Genomic DNA, 16753 nt, shown 5'->3' with positions numbered 1-16753 from the left:
CTTCCTCTTGCTGCCATCTGCATTCCAAGGTATATAAACACATCTTAGTAATGCCCAACATGACAATTACAAGAGTTAACCGAATCTGAAATTTTCTGGGTAACATCCAACGTCAGCAGGTCAGAAAATCAGTAATATCTCGAGTTCCAGAATTCAAAAGGATACATACTGTACACCGTTGGAAAGATAAAGAAATTGTCTACAACTTTCATTTAGATCATATCACCAGATTCCAACGTGAGATTAACCAAAAACTGGGTACAACCGAAACTGTTCCAGAATTCCAGACTGCGCAGAAACCTCAACTTTAAACAGTCATAACTCACAGCTCATAATAGATAATATGGTCATTCTTGCGGCATTGGAAATATATGAAAGTCTACTTTTTCCCAGAAAAATTTGATGGACATTGCATGAACAGATTTTGAGATGTACCAGATTCTTTGCGGACTGCTCCAGAAAACAGCAAAGGACAGAAACAGAATTTTAACCCACCCCAACTATTTAGTTCATTAATCCTTATGCCTTAAGCCTATAAACTAAATGAAATTGTAGAGGAAATCCACAAGATCATTGCACTCATTACAAAGATCCAAATCAAGCATAAGCATAATAACAAACCAAACCAAGCATCAAAGTTTCACATTTCAAGCATTAACTCAACTTGCGGTACTATCGTTCTCTTCCTATTAAGGGCAAAGATTCCTAAAATTCTCTTTCAACTATGTAAGCAGGTGGTAAGAGAAGGTTCTAGAAGCATATTCAAAGCAAGGAGTGGGGATGAGAACAAGTCTTTAAGATAAGCAACAAGGTGAAGATGAATAGGATATAGTGTAGAAGAAAATATCAAGGTTTATAGAACAAGGATTTTATAGCAATTTCAAAACCTTATGACGGCCAATTTCTAACTAGGCTTGTGTCCGACAGTCAACAAAGCTTTGATACCAATTTGTCACACCCATATTTTAAGAACAAAATAGGATGCATAAAAGACTCATATGTGCCCCAGGAATAGTCGCACACATAAGTAGACAAATCTCAAATGTACCATTGCAGTGTTTATTACATAGCGGAATATCATAAATCACATAGTCTCATACAAAAATGATAGCATAAAGTAATCCACGCTCTCGACGGAAGCTCCACACAGGGACACTGTTGACTGGTTGACTCCAAACCTAGTACTCATACCGATAATCCTCATTCCAGTCATCTTCATTATCATACCCTGAGGTGTTGGGAAATTGCAAGAGTGAGCACATATCGTACTCAACAAGTATAACCAGGGGTTCATGAGGCTCAAATAGCTGACACTGGTTTGACTGCATTTAGCTTTTAATAGTGGATAGCATGTTCATAATTAAATAGCAATTGTCAAGGAAGCATAAATAATCCATTAATCCCATGATCATGTGTAAGCATAATTAATCCATTGCATAAACGATAATCAAATGAACATAACAACTTAATAAGCTCATCGTCGGCGCAGCAAGAACCCCCAAGGCCGCTCATAACCGTGAGCACGGCTAGTATACCAGTTTTACACTCTGCAGAGGTTGTACATCTTTACCCATGAGTCATGATTTACCCTTTCGCCCGAGGCCCGTCGACCTCTTAACCCACTACCAAGGAAGGTCGGCAGGGATCACTATGAAGCCTTTCAAAAGTTCGTCTAACATGTTAGGGCCGCAAGGTTTCCTTTGCGAGCAGATATAGATACCCCCCTTCCGAATGGCACAATGACGCGCAGCCTATACACATAGGGACAGGGGCTCGCACTATACCCGTGTCGGTTCAGCCCCTCCGCCCTTTCGGGTAACCTCTAACAAGCTAGAAAAGGTCTTCATACTGAGCTAAAGCCAGAGCCATTATAGCCCTCATGGTTGCACTGTTGTCCCGGTGATCACTTACAGACAAGATCTCATATAGTTATTTGTCATCTTTTAACGTTCATTGCATAGCTATTAATCATCTTACAAGATCATGGATTCTATCAAGCACTAGCACATCTACACCAAATGCATATCAAGTAGGTAGCAAGGAATCCAGGTAACAATCATCTATGATTTTGCTAAGGTCGACAAGGTGATAGCATGCATATGATATATATGTGTAATTATAAGTGAATAGGTAACAAGGATAATCCCAAGTTATACTTGCCTTGACCAAAGCTCTCCTGAGCCCGCTGGTCTTCAAAAGCTTGGTCTTGATCACCAATGTACAGCTCACCGTCTATTCCCAAACATCAATCAACAACACGCAATCCAATGGAGACAATCATACACAAAGCAAACAAGGTATAATTAGAACATTACACCAAACAGTGGTAAAACAAATATAAAAGTTTATCAAAATATTCTACGCAGCGCTACGATCACACAAACGTAAAGTTCACGAAAATCGGAATTAAAACGGTGAAGTTATGAATTTTCTAAGATTTCCTATAGGTAAATAATTAATTAAATGCTACTGCAGAAATAAAAAGTTTCAAAACAGTAAACTAATATTTCTAACATGTAGAGCATGTAATTACGAACCTAACGCAATTTGAATGGGCAAAAACGGAGTTAAAATGAATATTTTATGAGCAAAACCAAATCAGTGGCAGTTATGTAATTTTTGTAAACGCCTTTCAGCACAGCCCGCCGGTTTCCAGCTCCGGCACGGTGGCGCGCCATGGGCGCCACCGGAAGCTCGTCGGCGCACAGTGACTTCTCGTTTCCGAGCACCGTTTCGAGAAAGAAAAACTCCGGGATGAAGAGGAGCTCACCACGATCTCTTCTAAGCGCTTGGTTGGGTCCGAGAGATGACGAAGACGGCTCGCGGCGTGCGGAAAGCGTGCTGCTCCGGCGAGGTCCGATTTCGCGAAGTCTAGTGCGGCTGGAGCTTGGTTTCGCGATTAAAATGCACACGCAGGACGCGGGGTTGACCTAGGGGCTTATATAGGCGCCGTTTAGCCGATTTGGTAAGAAATCGTGCTTACCCGGATTCGGTTCGGCGCTGGAAATTTTCCCGGCCGAAACCGGCTCGTCCACGCTGAGGAGAAGAACGAAGGCGCTGCTGACATGTGGGGCACGCGCGTCAGCCAGGGAGGGGGAAGGAGGCGCGCGCGCTGGGCTGCCTGGCCGCAGGTGGGCCGCGCTAGCGGGGCTGCAGGGGTTCGGCTGTTGTTTTTTTTTTTTTTTATTTCTTTTCTGTTTCTTTTTCCAAAGCCTTTCCAAAAAGAATTTTGAAAGCACAAAATAAAATATGTCTCAGCATGAATGCAAAAGCATGTTGCTAGCCTTATGATGAATTTTATTCCCCACAAACTAATTTTATTAGCTAGGTTTAAATGCTCACAAAAAAAAAATACTCAAATAAATCAATTAATTCCTATTATTTGAAAATCCAATTTTTGGGTGTTACACAAATTAGACATAGGTTCTTTGCAAATCCTAACCAAACGCGCTAGGAAAAAAAAAAGAATGCTAAGAATTTTCATGTTAATTAGAAACATTTATTTGGCCATTAAATTATCAAAAGACTCTGACCATTCATAAACCATTGGACCTATTTTCTTTTCCTAAAAAGTTATCCGTTGCTGCCATTATAGATAGAACATACTCCAAACTCATATAGTTTTCAATAAAAATCTATTTATATAGGTTTTATATTGCAAACTCAACAACTTAAAAGTTCTAACCCCTCGCCACCAGCACCTTTGTCGCTCAGTAGTTTTTATGTAATTACAACACCACGTGCGAGGGTGGTGTGGAGGTATGGTTTTCAGTATCTTTGGATTACCGTAACTTCACAACAATGAGTGTAACAAACTTCTTTACTCTGCTTAATGAAAAAGTGCTAAAGCATGATCTAAAAAACTATTCTTATAATGTTTGACCTAAGTCATGTCCAAAACTACTTGAATTATCGGTATTAAGGAGTAGTCTAAAATCTTATTATTTGGGGAAAGGTCACACCTACCAAAGTTCACATTAACTTGGTTAAAAGAATATCTAAAATATGACATGATGAGGCCTACCAATCATCAGTATCCATCACGTTCACGATTAATTAATCTATATTAACAAAAGATTCAGGTACGTATGGTCATTCCAACGTCCACGGTTGGGCAAAAGAAAAAAGACGTCCATAGTTGGTGAATAAAGTTATATCTATAACGCTTCTTGAGATTCTACGAAAACACCAAATCATCAATACTAACCAAACCAACCGAACTCATGGACAGGACAAGAATATCTAAGCGAACTCAACAAGAAATCAAAATTCTCCCTCTGATAATCTTTCTCCCTTATTTAAATGAGCAAGGCAGGCTATCCAACAAGGGTTATCTCGTTGCCCAACCAAAAAGATCCCTTTACTTGCAAGACAATCTCGACACAACGACGAATGCAACCAAGGATGTTGCCAATATCAACAAGGTACCAATGCGCTAGCTCCACCTTTTATTCAATTGAATATTACATTGGTTATTACCAACCTAGTTAACTATTGTCTCATCTATTAATCATATATCATATAGAGCAAAAGCTACACGGGAGAACAACAAGATGATTCTCAAAGAAGCGGCACAACATCTAATCAGGATAGAAACATAATAATGTTACCACCTCTTTTCAAGGACCCAACAAACGACCTGATGTTGATCGGGCTCCATCACTTAACACGTTTATTTCCTCGTTCGAGTCTCATGCTGCTATCTTTCGAATCAGCAGTTTCTTCCTAAAAAAACCTCCATCATGGTTCTTCACCTCATGATAGATAGATAGACTACTAAATGACCTATACCAGCATGTCCTCCATTCTAAATTATAAGTCATTCCAACTTTTATGAAGAGTCAAAGCATCTCAAGTTTGACTAAAATTATAGAGAGGATTATAAAGGTTTATGACATCAAATCAAATAGATATAGTATGAAAATATAATTCACAAAAAAAATCTAATCATACGTATTTAATATCGTAATATTATTATTTTATTATATAAATTTTATCAAACTTAAGATGTTTTGACTCTCTAAAAAAGTTAGAATGACTTATAATTTGGAATGGAGGGAGCATTATTTTTGCCAGCCACTTGCACAGCCCAGCTAGTCATACTAACAAGGCCCATTAAACACTTGCTGCCACCTATGGTAGGAATTTTGGAGCAAAATAAGCGTGTTTTCTTTTTCTTTGTGTCTTCGGAATCCTATGATCTTGTTATTGTCATTTTTCCTGCATTCTAGATTCTTATAGAATTTCAATTGCATAGGAATTTTCAATCCTGCATTTTTTTTTCTATTTCTAAATTTTAATAATCTTGTGTTTTAAAGAGGGTCTTAGTAAAAGGCCTCTCTGAAGTCACTCTTTCTAATTTTTATAGTTGCTAACTATATTACCAATATGAATCCAAACAGGGCCTAACGAATGATGATTTCTCATGTTTTTATACCTCACAAAAGTCACACATACCTAGCAACAGAGTAGCAAAGCATGTACATAAATTATTGTGGTGTTCAACAATAAAATTTCTATTGGCACACAAATGGTAATGGTGCAACTTTTTATATTAGGTTCTCCCCCAAGGATGGTTCTCTAAATATAAAGGCATTTTGATTATTGTTACAACTAGTTACAGATCTGTGGTGATTGCTGTGTACAACATGGTCATAAGGATTTTGAGCTAAAAATACAAATTAATTAGTCTGTATAAGATCGGCACACAATATATATGTTTCGTACATTTGGCAAATGGCATTGCAATGTGGAACCATGGTCACAGGTCAGGTTGTTCTATGGGGGCATTAAGACTATTGTAGAGCGTGCAATATCAATTTCTTCACATCATCAGGTACTTTGAAGCTTGCTGAATGAGCTTATCCACTACAATATTGTAGGCCTTCTCGGTAGGATGGAAGCCATCCCAAAAAATATAATCAATTGCATTTGGACATGCACTGTGATATGCAATGAATATGGCAGCATTTAACACTGTGCTTCCACAGCAACCTTCGCTTGCATCCTTGAAACCTGTAAAAATATGGTTCATTCTTTAGTAGTGTAGAAATGGTCATAAAAGCCAAGCCAAAAAATAGAGCCAAATATTTGGGTATAAGAAAGTTGTAACATCCAAACTATACAATAGTTGTCTCTATTTGTCTATAATAACTTTTTTATTGTTGCTTTTACTAATTTTTTATCTTCTCTTTCATAATCCTCTTCATGTTCACTTGATCTCTAGGCCCACTATTGTATATGATCTTGTGCTCATCTTGTTGCTTGCAAGAGCGCGAAGCTCTCCACTGTCTCCTTTCTTTTCTTCTTCACATCAGTAAAAATGTTGACTAACTTGGCTATATTATTGTACTTGATCTTACGAGAACATACCAACTAACTATATGAAAATCCTCCTCATGTGTGGGCGTTGAGGAGAGTAATTGATCCTAGTGAGTAGACCCACACATCATACGTGCAACTCAAGAAAGTGGACCAATCTTGTGTGCATCTAATATTTGCAACTTGGCTTGCAATAGAAGGGATGGGGAAACATCCATTTGGTTTAGCACCAGAGAGAGCCTCTAAGAGAGAAGGAAAAGAGAGGGAAAGAGGGAGATTAGAGAGGAGATCGTGCAGTAGAACAAGAAGGGTTCATCCATAAGGTTGTGAAACTACAGATCCACATCATTGGGTACCTCTAATATAAATTCCACCATCATTTGGTAAGGTCTTTCTTCTCTAGCAGCCCCAAATCTTATTGTTGTTGTCCAAAATCTATAATTTTTTATGTATGGTTGCCTCTAGTGCAATCTAGAGATAAATTTCTTGTAACTCCATAAGCACATAGTGGAAGAAGATTTGGTTGGCTTGGTCTCACGGATTTTACCCCTATTTGGGGGTTTCCACATTAAATCCGGTGTCTTGCTGTTGAGATGACGCGTGGCTGCAACTAGTTGCAACTATTGTTGGAGACTTGGAGTGACCAACTGTAACTAGTTGTGATTGTTGTTAGTGCTGCTTGTAACTAATTGCAACCAATTGCAACTAAGGTTCTTATGAAATAACTGCTTGGCAGTTGTGAGTGTTGTCATTTCTTCATTTATATGTGTGATGCATATCCTTCAGTGAATAGGTGATTATCTTGGGCTGATTTCATATTATGGTGAAATTAGTACTTTTGTTGTCACTAGCAAGCTGCATTAGTGTGGTTATCCCAACAATAACTAAAACCTCTTAAGAAAGAAGATGTAAAAAATACTAACAACTGCAAATAATTAGATTAGTTTTTCATACCTTGCAGCTAGATGTGGCCTATGTTGATATGAAGGTTGCTTTAGTAAGCTTATAATACCAATGCATCAATATCATTGGGTTGTAGTAGCAAAATAATATAAGACTTACCATATGAAGATGGATTCTGAATAAGATCAAGCAAGTTGTAGTATATGTCAAAATAAACAATCTTTGATCCGGAAGCACTTCGTTCTGCATTCAATCGCTCTATTTCCTTTGAAACTCTAGAATTATATAACTCTGATGCTTGATTCCTTTGTGGTTCACATTGGCGTGATGGGCTTCCTCCAAGTGTTATTTGTGAAGGACAACATCCCAATGGTGGGACACCAAGAAATCCAATCTTCTTAGCTCCCATATCATTCAAAGTCTATACAAAATTAAGAAGAGAGCAATTAAACCTAATGTTTTTAGTACTCTTTATACAGGCCTATTTGGTTGATAACGGCATGCAAGGTTGAGGTCAAGTAGGCAACGTCATGGGACTTATGATTTCTATAGAGACCTTGGGGATAGGTGGTACTGCCTGGCCCAAGCAAACTAGCTAAATTAGTAATTGAAACAACCCTTACTACACACAGGGAAAGTTTCACCCCATAGGGAGAAAACAATACAGTGTCACATCTATTACTATAAAACTATCATCAAGAAGTGTTAAAAATGCCCTGAGGCTCTATTAATTTATGTGAGGGTTCCATTTAGATCCATCAACTCTTTATTGATTTTTGGGTCAATAATCTTTCGAAGTTGTATGACCTAGAGGAACATGTCCATAACTCCACTATATGGGCTTCTCATGATGATGTGGCATTTTGTCAAAATAGGTTGTGGGATGACCGATCAAAGCCACTGGCTGTCTCTTGAGAATCTTTGCAATCACAAAGACGAGCAGTGGACAGACTTTGGGAGGACCTAAACAACGATGATGTAGTGGTGGATCTAGAGGGTCGTGGGGGCTCAAGACCCCTACTGATTTATCTCCGTTACAACTAGAAAGAAGATTATGGAGAAAAGGATGAAGATAGAGAAGATGTGAGTGAGGAGAGGAAGAACTAGGTAGCCTCCCTCCCTAAAGTTTGATGCCTAGTGCACCCTCTCAATGTAACGTGTTGCTAGGGCGTCGCCATGCTTGATGCCGACAAGAGGGAGAAGACAACAGGGAGGGTGAGGACCACTCTCATGTGATGCTAGCATGGCGCTCGTTGCATCTAGGATCTCATGGCGGTGGCACAATCTGAAAGGCGGCGAGATGGACAAATATGACATTGACATCATAACAAAGTCAAAACATCCCCGAAATAGTGATGGCCCCAATTCAACAGGGTTAGTATGCCACGTCAACATTAGTATAAACCTAGGTGACACAACTTAAAGGTTTGTTGATGGACCCAAAAATCAATTGACAAACTATAAGTAAAACTACCACACAAGTTAATCTCTGGTGCATTTATTTCTAGAAAAAGTACATCTTGTTTGCTTTAGATGAAAATCTTTCTCAACATCTTAATAAAAGATAAAAAATATATTTGCATAATTTAGGGAGCAACAAAATAATTATTTAAATTCTTGTAGAGAATTAGTACTGAGACAAGAGTTTTATGAATATTAAATATATAAAATGTGGGGAAATTATCAGAAAAATTAGAATAATAATAACAATAATTACCTTTGTGAAGTTAATCGCCGAAGAGACAAGAAAGTCCACGTACGAAGGAAGATCATATTCGTGGCGTCTTATAGGTAGAGTGAAATAGTTATTTACAATGTCATTTGACCCCATTACTGTAAAGAAGACGCCTTCTGAGATAACTCGTGTCATTTCCTTCTCTCCAACCAAAGCCGTTAGCTTCTGCTTGTACTCATGGAACAGTTCAAGTTGATCGTCACTCGACAAGGTTGTCTGCATTGATTTGCATCTCTCAGCATAGTAACAATTAATTTTATTCTCAGAAACAATAAAGATAACAACTTCAATATTGATATAGCTTCTTGATTTGAAAAAAAAACAAAAATATGTACATATATATATAATTACCGCAAGCTTGGATGTGAGAGGATCATAGCCACTGCCACCACAGGCAAACGCCACACCAGTGAGTAGGTCCTTTAGTTCAAGATCAGAACTAAGGAAAGGAGGCAGCAGCTCCTTGATACCCAACTTGGAAGCTGTTCAGAAATAATTGCATGCATTACGAGAAAGAGCTGTTTCGCCCAACGTTGCAGCACTACTGGTGACGAGTATATATAGCACTATTAAAAGAAGATGGACCCTTTTATCCAACATTGCTCATATGTCACTCATGTGTTCGAGCATAGTTTTAAATTGAATTAACTGCGATTTCTGAACTTGTTAAGAGGTGGTATTTAGATCACGAACTTTGAAAACACATTTCTAAATCTGTAGTATTCCCTCTGTTATTTTAAGTTATAGTTTACTTTAACTTTGTTCTAAGTCAAATCTTTTTAACCTTACCTAGGTTTATGTAAATATGCACAAACATCTAGAATATCAAATTAGTTTGTAATTATTCATAAAATAATTTTTTTATGATATTAACAAATATACTATATATTATATTATAGTAAGGTTAAGCCTCTAATGACTATATAGACACTTACAACCTAACTATCAACCCATACGTATACTAATTGGCTTATATATGATCCACTTGTCTCTCTTAAAAAAGTTGTTTTGTGTCTAAGTCAGCTATAAACTCACTTCTCTCTTTCTTTCTCTCCTTCACAACATCATTATATTCAACCATCTCCAACTCTTTACTATACTTTCTTATTATGAATCTTATACTCTTATAAAGCTAAACCCCACTAACTATTTTTCTCAACATGCAAGTTATCCAACTAAGCAATCCACTATCACACAACTAAAATCCACTACTCATACAACTGTAACGTCCATGTTAGTAAGGCATATAAGTATTTTGTTTATCTACATCGTCATATCACGTAATCCACCGTATTTACACAGCAACGCGCAGAGCATTCTCCTAGTATTTATATATAGGTGTGCGATCTATATACTCCCTCCATACCCAGAATACATAACGTTCTAGGCCTTGCGCTTGTTTTCACAAAACCTGACGTCTCTCGTCTGCATGCTAAGATTAGGACGCAATTGCCCCTGCCAGCTGCTCGCACGCAGCAATTAATTGCATTGCTTCTAACCAATCCGCGGATGGACAAAAAAACGTGCGCCTATGAGGCTTCAAACTGCCGACCTTGGGACCAACAACCGGATGCACTAGCCATCTAGACTACAAGACTTTTTTTGGAAAGAATGCATCCGCAGACTTATTTAATAAGGGCAAAGGAGGAAAAATATGCTCTAATTAATCACTTCTTGGTTACCACAATCATGTCCTAAACGTTAAGAATTTTGAGTATGGAGGGAGTATCTAATTAATACTATAATTTAATTTCTTGATTTCAGAACCGAACCTCCGAAGTATATATATATATACCATGTACGGATGTGAGTGGCATGGAAATCTAAACAGGGTATGTAATAAGTAGCAGGTCGGCAACATCATAGGAGTAGTACTACCCGACACGTACAACGTACCTAAGAGGTCCCCAGGGACCAAGCCATTGGAGAACCTGCCGGTGGCGACGCCGCCGGGGAAGTCCTGCCCGTACGGCGGGAAGTTGGCCCTCGCCTCCGTCAACCGGTTGTTGTTGTTGCCGGGGTCGACGATGGAGTCGCCGAACATGAAGATGGCCGGGATCTGGTCGTCCGCGGTACCAGAGCCACCAGCCGCTGCCGCCAGAGCCGCCGCCGCCGCGGCCACGAGCAGTGCCCGGCGGACGAATCGGCTTCGCCACGGCGCATGGTGGGCATTCCCCCTGAGATAGGGCGTCAGAGACTGAGACTGAGACTGAGACTGAGACGAGGACGCCATTTTGTCGTCGTCGTCGTCGTCGTCGTCGTCGTCGTCGCTTCTCCAGCTGCTGGCTGGTTGGCCGGGACACTCTCTCGCCTGGCGCCCCACGAGTTCCATTTATAGCGCGCATGTGAGAGACTTCGACGGAATTCATCAGGCGCGCGTGCACCGACTGTGACGACGTGATCGACGGGCGGCTGCTATCTGTGCATGATTTGGTGGTTGCGCGTTGCATCTGCCACGCTGCAGCTATTAATACGGGTGTGGTCTGTGTCACTGTGTGTCCCGCTGCTGCTTGCGTTGTTTAGTTTCGAAAACTTTTTAGTTGTCGATATTATAGCATTTTCATTTTTATTTGATAATTATTATCTAATCATAGATAAATTCATCTCGTGATTTACAGGTAAACTATACAATTAATTAATTTTTATTTTTGTCTATATTTAATATTTCATGCATATGCCAAAAGATTCGAAATCTTGAAAAGTTTTTTGTTTTTGGGTGAACTAAACAAGGCCTAGCTGCACTGCATGTGAGGGAGCACCGTGAAAAGGGCAGTCCTCTAACATGATTATTGCCACTACGGGATTCCTCCATCTTAAAATAAATATGTGTTTTTTGATTTTATACTGATCGAATTCTTTCAAATTTGATTAAATTTATAAAAAAATATATATCTCTAAATAAGTTTATTATAAAAATATATTCAATAATTAATGTAATGATATTTATTATACACTATAAATATTCATAGTTTGTTGTATATTTTTGTTCAGAATTAAAGATATTTGACTTATTCTTAAGAAATAAGAATAACACTTCTTTTTTCATAAAAGAAAGTATGTAAAATAAGTTCTTGAGACCGCAGCGAGTTAAATCGCACCTTATGTCCTGATGTACTCCCTCCATCCAAATTGTAAGTCATTCTAAGAATCTTGGAGAGTCAAAGTATTTTCATGTTTGACCAAAATTATAAAGAAAAATACTAAGATTTGTAACGTAAAGTGAATATACTATAAAAATATAATTAAGAAAGAATCTAATGATACTTAGTTAGTACTATAATAATAATTATTTTATAATATAAATTTGGTCAAACTTAGAAAAGTTTGACTCTCCAAAACTCTTAGAATGACTTACAATTTGGGATAGAGGGAGTACCAACTAATCACACGGTGGGAATGTAGCAAAGGACACACGGTGGGAGTGGAGTAAAGGAGATAGAGATAGCATTATGTGTGTAAATCTTTTGGTAAGTACTACGTCCGAAATGCATGTTGCACCCGAATTGTCCATATATACGCTGCTACACTCTCTATAATTAGCAGCTACACTACACATGACATGCATGCAAATCACGTCGCCTGTTTCTTAGGTTTATTTAGTATATGGTTTAGTATTAATAACCGGCTACTATTAGCTAGTGCGCGGCCTCTGTTAACAATGAATTGCCACCAAAATGGAGGCGTCGTCTGGCGGCCGGGAACCCACCAATCCATCAGTCAACAGAATGTAGTAGACATGCATGCAGGAATATCGTACGTGTATAATAAAGAATGATGGCTTCTGGTCACCTAAAGTGTGTAGTATACAAAAATGTATAGTAGACTATTGATGTACGAGTATAACTATATATGGGAGGCCCACATTAATAAGCACAGCACCGAACCAAACAGATAAGGCAGCACACAGGAGCATTGTGTTGATTGCTGACGCAACCCGTGTGGCCTGCTTTCCATACCTATGCGCCCATACCTAGGTCGCCACACACCGTTACTTCACATGGGGTATATGACCCAATGACATCCACTCGTTGGTGTAATACGAATGTAAGGGCACGTGGAGTTAGATATTAGTTCTAAGTCAATCTCCTCCAATAAAGCCAATCTCTCCAATAATGTTAAGGCCTGTTTGGATTCTATGGGCTACACTTTAGGTAAGGGGTAGCTAGAGAACAATCTCATTTTTGTTGTGTGATGTAGATATATTTTTTGTTGATTTAGCATTCGTTGTTTTTTTCCTTAAACTTTAGTCACCTAAAACTATTTTAGCTACTCTTAGATGATTAGTAAAACTAAACTTTTTTAGCTCTTCTTTAGTTAGTGTACTCCCTCTTTCTCTAAAAACTTCAACTTATAAAGTTATTCTAAGTCAAACTTTTAAAGGTATCAAATTTCTAGAAAAAACGTTAAGATTTATAGTACCAAATTAATACCATTAGAATATATTTTCATAAGATACTTATTTTATGTCATAGATATTATTCTCTTTTTTATAAAGTTGGTCAAAGTTTAAAAAAAAGTTTAACTGACACGAATTTTAGAAGTTGAAGCTGAATTTCTAGAACACAGGAAGTATTTGGAAGTTTAGCTAATTAAGTGACTAAAGTTTAGCCGACTAAAATTTAACAAGGAGAATCAAACATGCCCCTAGTGTGAAAGGGTGTTAAACCTGCACTTAAATAGTGTTGGCATATATTTAATTGTCTAAGCCTCTGTTCTTGTGTTTTTCTCTCCTCCCCCTCAAGCTGGGCTCATTTCACTTTCGAACTAGGGCCTTAATTGGGCTACGATTTGTACGTGGGCTGTCTTTTAATTGCAGACTAACGGAAGAGGCACGGACGTTTTAGTAACGGACTAACGGCGTCCATCGGTTCAGGAGAAGATCCTGCAGCTGAGCTCATCAATCAACATGACATGATTTGCAGTTGAAATGAATGATGCTTCATCTATCATATTTTTAATTCTTCTTGTGGTTATCACTGATCTGATTCCTGTGATATTCTAATTAACAAAGTTACAAAGAATCAGTCCCCCGAATAAACAAATCTCATTGATTTCTCAGTGAATTATCAACATCCCACCAACCAAAAACCATTGTCTTGCAGATGATTCTCATTGTCGCTCCTTAGTTCCCTCTGCCCACCAAATCAAGCAGCGCCGTCCTCCTGCCGGCAGCCGGCGGGATCCAGGCGGCACACAGATCAAAGATGCCGCCGGAGCACGCCGCGGACGGCGACAAGCCGCTGGTGCTGCTGGCGCAGCCGCTGTTCCTAAACTTGGCGGCGGCGCTGGAGGGCCGGTACCGCTTCGTCCTGGCGGGGGAGGCGGACGCGGCCACGGCGGCGGAGGCGCGGGTCCTGCTCGTGCCGGGGCTCGTGCCCGTGCCCGCCGAGCTCATCGACAGGTTCCCGGCGCTGGAGCTCGTCGCGGCGACCTCCGTGGGGTTGGACCACGTGGACCTCGCCGCCTGCCGCCGCCGCCCCGGGCTCGCCGTCACCAACGCCGGCGCGGCCTTCTCCGTCGATACCGCTGACTACGCCGTCGGCCTCGTCGTTGCTGTGCTGCGTAGGGTCGCTGCCGCCGAGGCGCACCTCCGGCGCGGCGCGTGGGCGACGGAGGGCAAATACCCGCTCACCAGTAAGGTTAGTTTTTTTTTACAACTACCAGTAAGGTTAGGCCTTGTTTACTTTCAAAAAATTTTGCAAAATAGTAATAATAGCATTTTCGTTTGTATTATAGACTAGGCTCAAAAGATTCGTCTCGTCAATTCTGATCAAACTATGCAATTAGTTTTTATTTTTATTTATATTTAATATTTCATGTATATGTCTAAAGATTTGATGTGACGAGGAATCTAAAAAATTTTGCAAAACTTTTGGCGAACTAAAAGCCTTAGTTGAGTTGTCCATGGCATTCCTCACAGTTTTTTTTTTTTTGCAATTATTATGTATCCACAATTCACGGCCCAGCTAAGTCTTAAAAAGCATCTAAAAGGCCCAATAGCGCATCTAAAAGGTCCAAGAGTGAACAGTATACAAAGGTCCAAATGTTTACAAGCATGTTGGCAAACTCATCCCCTCTAATTAAGCTCATTGTTGAGCAATTTAGCCTATTTTCGTTGTACCATAAGGTTGGATCGATTGATTATCTTCATTAGAGTTTAGAGCTTTGCAAACTGATAGAATCTCAGGCTCTAAAACGACAGAAGCAAATCCATGCATAAACATTTACCTTTACAAAAACAAATCCATAGTGGTGCTGTTTTTGTTTGGCTGAATCGGAGAGAGAGAGAGAGAAAATAACAGAACAAAATTTGATATGACTCATACTTAGGCCTTGTTTAGTTTGAGAAAAAATTTAGATTTTGCTACTGTAGCACTTTTGTTTGTTTGTGGCAAATATTATTCAATTATAGACTAACTAGTATCAAAAGATTCGTCTCGCGATTTACAAGTAAACTGCGTAATTAGTTTTTGTTTTCATCTATATTTAATGCTTCATGCATGTGACGCAAGATTCGATGTGATGAGGAATCTTGATTGAAAATTTTTGGAAACTATACAAGGCCTTAATTTCATTTCCAGGTGAGCGGCAAGCGCGTGGGGATCTTGGGGCTGGGCAGCATCGGCGCGCTGGTGGCGCGGCGCCTCGCCGCCTTCGGCTGCCGCATCGCCTACAGCTCCCGCGCGCCGAAGCCGTGGTGCCCCTACGAGTTCCACCCGACGGCGCGCGCCCTCGCGGCGGCCAGCGACGTGCTGGTGCTGTCGTGCGCGCTGACGGAGGAGACGCGGCGCGTGGTGGACCGGGGCGTGATGGAGGCGCTGGGCGCGGGCGGCGTGCTCGTCAACGTCGGCCGCGGCGGCCTGGTGGACGAGCCGGAGCTGGTGCGGTGCCTGCGGGAGGGCGTCATCGGCGGCGCAGGGCTGGACGTGTACGAGGACGAGCCGGAGGTGCCGCCGGAGCTGCTCGCCATGGACAACGTCGTGCTGTCGGGACACAGGGCCGTGCTCACGGCGGAGTCCTTGCGTGGGGTGGCGGATCTCGTCGCCGGAAACCTCGAGGCCTTCTTCGCCGGCAGGCCGCTGCTCAGCCCGGTGACGCTGTCAACTCTCTGAACCACATGAGATGAGGATATACCCCTGTGGAATATAATAATCCCGGGGGAAAAAATTTCCTGTGGGGACCACCTTAAATTAGGTGGCCGCTATAAATTTGTAACACATGTGCATATGCACACATCGTGCATAGTACGTGAGAGTTTAGTTTTCTTCTATGAAATTTAAAATTTATAAGCAACAGTTGTATGCGCTGGATGCATATTCACGGAGCCTATCCCCATTTATTACTAGATACAGTAGTACTGTAGTTCAAAGTTCATGGCCTTGTTTAGTTCTAAAAAATTTTGCAAAATCGACACTGTAGCACTTTCGTTTGTATTTGACAAATATTGTTCGATCATGGTCAAAAGATTCATCTCGTCAATTTCGACCAAACTGTGTAATTAGTTTTTATTTTCGTCTATATTTAATACTCCATGCATGCATCTAAAGATTCGATGTGACGGGAAATCTGAAAAATTTTGTAAAATTTTCTGGGAACTAAACAAGGCATGTTTAAATCATCGGACCCCACCATGCATAGCATCTCAGGGTCTTGTTTAGTTCTTAGAAAATTTTACAAAATCAAATCTTTAGACGCATGCATGAAGTATTAAATATAAATAAAAATAAAAACTAATTGTAAAATTTGATCGAAATTGACGAGACAAATCTTTTAAACCTAGTTAGTTTATGATTT

The 16753-nt window shown here is 40.0% G+C and overlaps 2 protein-coding genes across 2 annotated transcripts; one reads left to right on the top strand and one right to left on the bottom strand.

The window, feature by feature from the left end:
* Nucleotides 5535–11306, bottom strand: LOC8079924 (GDSL esterase/lipase At3g14820). Its single transcript, XM_002459296.2, has 5 exons — nucleotides 10856–11306; nucleotides 9311–9441; nucleotides 8942–9175; nucleotides 7384–7645; nucleotides 5535–6015 (listed from the first exon to the last, which is right to left on the bottom strand). Exons 1-5 carry the CDS (start codon nucleotides 11289–11291, stop codon nucleotides 5825–5827), a joined length of 1254 nt encoding a protein of 417 aa, XP_002459341.1. The 5' UTR covers nucleotides 11292–11306; the 3' UTR covers nucleotides 5535–5824.
* LOC8079923 (glyoxylate/hydroxypyruvate reductase HPR3) lies at nucleotides 13888–16333 on the top strand. Its single transcript, XM_021452581.1, has 2 exons — nucleotides 13888–14598; nucleotides 15541–16333. The coding sequence occupies exons 1-2, from the start codon at nucleotides 14164–14166 to the stop codon at nucleotides 16069–16071; spliced, it is 966 nt and encodes a 321-aa protein (XP_021308256.1). The 5' UTR covers nucleotides 13888–14163; the 3' UTR covers nucleotides 16072–16333.

The sequence above is a fragment of the Sorghum bicolor genome, chromosome 2, assembly GCF_000003195.3.
Source record: "Sorghum bicolor cultivar BTx623 chromosome 2, Sorghum_bicolor_NCBIv3, whole genome shotgun sequence".
NCBI classification, from domain to species: Eukaryota; Viridiplantae; Streptophyta; class Magnoliopsida; order Poales; family Poaceae; genus Sorghum; species Sorghum bicolor.
Note: the sequence above shows the minus strand (reverse complement) of the source record. Positions and strands in the feature narration are given on the sequence as shown.

What these genes read in the sequence shown, in the direction of transcription:
- LOC8079924 (XM_002459296.2), bottom strand. Translation starts at nt 11,291, where the DNA reads ATGGAACTCGTGGGGCGCCAGGCGAGAGAGTGTCCCGGCCAACCAGCC. An exon ending in CTCTCACATCCAAGCTTGCG is followed by an intron (nt 9,176 to 9,310) that starts GTAATTATATAT and finishes AAATCAATGCAG; the next exon opens with ACAACCTTGTCGAGTGACGA. An exon ending in TCAGAATCCATCTTCATATG is followed by an intron (nt 6,016 to 7,383) that starts GTAAGTCTTATA and finishes ATATTTTTACAG; the next exon opens with GTTTCAAGGATGCAAGCGAA.
- LOC8079923 (XM_021452581.1), top strand. Translation starts at nt 14,164, where the DNA reads ATGCCGCCGGAGCACGCCGCGGACGGCGACAAGCCGCTGGTGCTGCTG. An exon ending in AATACCCGCTCACCAGTAAG is followed by an intron (nt 14,599 to 15,540) that starts GTTAGTTTTTTT and finishes TTTCATTTCCAG; the next exon opens with GTGAGCGGCAAGCGCGTGGG.